Source organism: Phragmites australis, chromosome 9 (assembly GCF_958298935.1).
Source record: "Phragmites australis chromosome 9, lpPhrAust1.1, whole genome shotgun sequence".
Lineage (NCBI taxonomy): Eukaryota > Viridiplantae > Streptophyta > Magnoliopsida > Poales > Poaceae > Phragmites > Phragmites australis.
Window position 1 is genome coordinate 1664438 of NC_084929.1, and position 4086 is coordinate 1668523.

Genomic DNA, 4086 nt, shown 5'->3' on the forward strand with positions numbered 1-4086 from the left:
ATATATATAAGCATAAAAGCATAAAACATCATCACTTGGATGTGTTTTACATGATCTGCAGCATATAATTTAAATGTCACCGTGTGGGCGACAGCAAAAAAAGGATTTAAATAAACCGACCGTTTCTCCGCATGGTCTATGGAAACAACAGAAAGGATTCAACTTGATCAACTATTCCATAGCTATGATTCTGAATACTTCCTCTGACAAACTACCACCACCTAGCAATTCAAAACTTTGATGTATTGATGAACAGGCAACCTCTTCACTGCCTCCTCGTCTCCATCACCTGGAAGGAAAACATGACAGTAATTACTTACTATGTAACACAAGAACAGCTAAGAAAGCTAAATTCTCATAGATCAACAGAAGAAATTGAACTGAGAAATTATGCGAACCGAGCTAGCTACTGAACAGAATCAACGGGCTGGAATCCATTTCCTCGGAGCTCAACATGCGATGTGGAGGATCAATTGGTGCAGCTGGCAGTGAATAGGTGAGACGAAAGCTGATCAGGTACGCGCTGATAGCACTGATCTTCGCGGTGCCTGAAAATGCATCCTCAGCATGCGCACGCTTCTTGAAGATCACTAGAGCAACTGAATTTTCTGCCCTGACTTCCTTGATAGGCCCGAATCGGCTAAAGATCATGGTAAGGTCGCTTGTTGAAGGAACAGAGCTCGGGCTGCTGAAGTTCAGCACAAGCCCAGCTTGCAAGGGATTCTCCATGTCTTCAGCAGGCCTCCTCTCATCCACCTGTGGCACTTTGCAAGTGAGGTCACCACTGTTCACTGAAGGAAGCTCATCTGCAACTCTTGTGCACCTTGCCATGGGTGAAATCGCCTGAGGCGCATTGCTATTGGCTCTGCGGATCACCGGTGAGCGCGACATCTGCTGCGCGGCTCGGCTCATGAGCTTCCCAATCTTTGTAGACATCTGCTGAGGTGTGGTCTGTGAGCAGTGCTCCAAATCCTCCAATTCCAAGGCATCGTCCACATTCTCACAGCGTGCATTCCCTCTGGCTCCGCTCCTTGACATCTTCCATTTTCCACAAGCACCATCATCACCTCCTCCCCTTGATCGTCTCTTCTTAGCTCTTGCAGAGGCAGCCTCCATGGCGACGCCCTCGATGCCATGGAAAAACGTGTACTCGGGAAGGCCCCTCGAGCCCTTCCACCGGCTGAACGCCTTGAGCTGCGCCGTGGCAATGGTGAGGTCGACCCTGTCGCATCCGGCCAGTGGCGCGGTGGCCAATGCAGAGATGTACGCCACGATCGCCTCGCCGCGGAACGCGCCCCTTGCGAAGGCCGCGTCCACCGCCGCCCCGTACGCGCCTTCACGGACACCGGCGTTGTCGATCACCTGCTTGTTAGCTTTGTGGCCGGCGCAGCTGCACGAGAGGCCGACGTCCACGCGGCGCGCGACCTCGCCCAGCGCGGCGTCCACGCCCAAGGCGAACGGGGACATGGCGCTCTGGGCGGCGAGGCGCGGGAACCCGCCGCGGAACGGGCGGAGCGCCGCGGGGTCCACCCACGCGAAAGTCTTGTCCCAGAAGTAGGCGACCAGGATGGCGCGCCGTCCCCTCTTCTGCCGCTTCGCGAGCTCTGACGCGTCCGTTGGGTCGAACACCTGGCCGGGCCACCACGGGTAGTGCCTCACCTTGCCCCACACCAGCCGAGGCGCCGCGAACCCGCACTTCCCCTCCTCGTCGTCCTCGAACACGCAGTCGTACCGCGCGCGCTCGCCCTCCCCTTCCCCCTCGGCCGCACGAGGCGATGGCGGCGGCGCCGGCTTCTTCGCCCGCACGCGGCGTGGGCTCCTGAGAAACTCCGCCACGTGCGGGTGCATGACGCGGAGCCTCCCCGGGCGCCTCATGGTACTCCCCTGCCCCAAAGCAGCGATCTTGGGAACTTCGACGTGCGCCGACGCGCCCTCCTCCACCACCGGCGACGGCGCCATGCCGTGCGATCTGCCTGGAAACAAGAAACGACCCCGATCAGCGCGCGTGGCGGGGGTTCGATCCTCCCCCTCTTCTTGAGACGGAAACGGAGGGCGCAGTCGAACATAGCTCCAGGCGCTTACCGTGGAGCAGCCGGTTCGGTGCAGCGCGGGAAGGCGTCCGAGGAGAGAGCCCGCCGGAACGGGAGACGGAGGAGGCCACCGTGAGAGGAGTGGGCGAGGAGGAGGGGTTTGGTTCGGGGTTTGGGTGGCGCAGAACTAAAAGAGGGGAGGAGATGGTGGGTGGAGTGTGCGTGTAATTTTGGGTAGGCCTGGGGGGCTAGGTGAAAAAAGATTCTTGCATGGACTTGGTAACCTGCAGAGCAGTGCAGACAGTACAGTGCCTTTTGTGTTTGTGTGTGTTTCAACTTTCAAGCATGGCCTTGTTGTTGCCATTCAATCATGTTGGTAAATAAAATTGGTTGTGATAATTTGCAAGAACAATGCATCAAGAGTGTAATTTCTTTTCTTTTTTTATATGTATGGACAAACATGCATCAACTGAAAAAGGGCCTACAGAAACGGTTTAGTGTTCATATTACTGATTAAGAATATTTTGCTTATAAATTGGAAGTTTCTAATCTATCTCTACTTACAGTATGTGCTCTGATGGATTTGGAATCTCATTAGTCATTAAGGCAGTATTTGCAAATAGCGGAGGGGCTGTTCAGCAACAAACCTGGAGCAACAAAGACCAGCGTGGGAGGAGATAAAGCATCTTGTAATCGAACTGCCATCTCTGAATTACGCTACGCAGAGCTGCTGTCAGAGGCAGAGCTGCTGGTTGGTAAAGCAACCTCAATTCGAGCAACCTGTTCCTCCGTGTCAATTACTGTAAGTTTCATGATCATGCCAGCATCATTAGATACCTAGATAGATACGTTCCGAGGCAATTCATTTAGAATCTGTTGTCAACTTATAACGAATTAACATGTGACTATGTGATAGCGAATGGTTCGAACCATTTGCAACTGTTCCAATCATTTACAGACGATTGAAAGGCGATGATGCTTCAGTGACAGCAGCTTTCCATCTTCCATTCAAGTTCTTGGCTTACTTATATATGACATGAGCACCCGAGGATTATGCATGCTTATTCCATAAACCCCACCCTTAATCTGACGGTTTTCATGGAGTGTGTTTGTGCCAATAACTAGCTCTCTGAATATTATTGCACAAAGCTTGTGCTTGAACCTTTATTGTTGCCTTCATCTTCACCACTTTGCAGAGTTTGCAGAGTTGCAGCCTGTGCTCCAGCTCCATGCTGTATATGGAGATCACTCACACAACAAGGGTCAAGGAAGAAGCACCGGTTCAAATCCATCCAACAACTCGCGGAGCTCACTTTTGCTTTTGACAGAGAGGCAGCTACTTTTGTTCTGAAGATTGCAGAAGCATCTGCTCTGTCCAACCAACCCCCATTCCGTTGCTGTCTGTGGCTGCCTCTCATCTCTATTGTGACTTGTGAGTTGCTGTATTTTTTTCTAAACCAATGAGTGTGTTGCTGTGCTATCATGTGTAGTTGAAATTCAAAATGCGTGAAAAACAACTTTGAAATTATGACACAACCTTCACTATGTTCAAATACAAATTCAAATAAATTGCATGCGATCGTGCAAGGGCAGCAACGCTGTGCTACTTGCCATTTTCTTTTATGCTTCTTGCAGAGTTGCAGCGAGTGTGATATTTTGAATTTATTTATTTATATATTTTTTATTTTAAAATTAGCAGAAATATGTGGCCATTTTTAAAAATTAGAAAATATAGACGCTTCTCGTCACTGTATGAGCGAGAAATATGGATTGCCCGCTATATTTCTCGCATGTACGGTGGGTGAGAAATGACTGTGCAGAGGGTCACCCTCTGAGTGAGCCAGAAATATGTATAGCTCACCTAGAGGCAGAGAAATATGGATTGCCCACCCAGAGGGAGAGAAGAGAGTTTTTTTTAATAAAATTTACATTTCTCACCTAGAGATAGCAAATTTTATATAAGATAAGATTTTTTTAAATGTGCAATAGTATTTTCATTGGATAGTAGAACCTGGTATTTTTATTGATAAATAGATGAGGATACAAAACGTCTAGT

General features: G+C 49.9%; 1 protein-coding gene across 1 annotated transcript; it reads right to left on the reverse strand.

Annotated features, from left to right (window-relative positions):
* LOC133929677 (PWWP domain-containing protein 5-like) lies at positions 1–2232 on the reverse strand. The gene is made up of 3 exons (XM_062376463.1): positions 2083–2232; positions 399–1973; positions 1–289 (listed from the first exon to the last, which is right to left on the reverse strand). The coding sequence occupies exon 2, from the start codon at positions 1957–1959 to the stop codon at positions 403–405; it is 1557 nt and encodes a 518-aa protein (XP_062232447.1). The 5' UTR covers positions 1960–1973; positions 2083–2232; the 3' UTR covers positions 1–289; positions 399–402.
* Positions 2233–4086: the final 1854 nt, after the last annotated feature.

What these genes read in the sequence shown, in the direction of transcription:
- LOC133929677 (XM_062376463.1), bottom strand. Translation starts at nt 1,959, where the DNA reads ATGGCGCCGTCGCCGGTGGTGGAGGAGGGCGCGTCGGCGCACGTCGAA.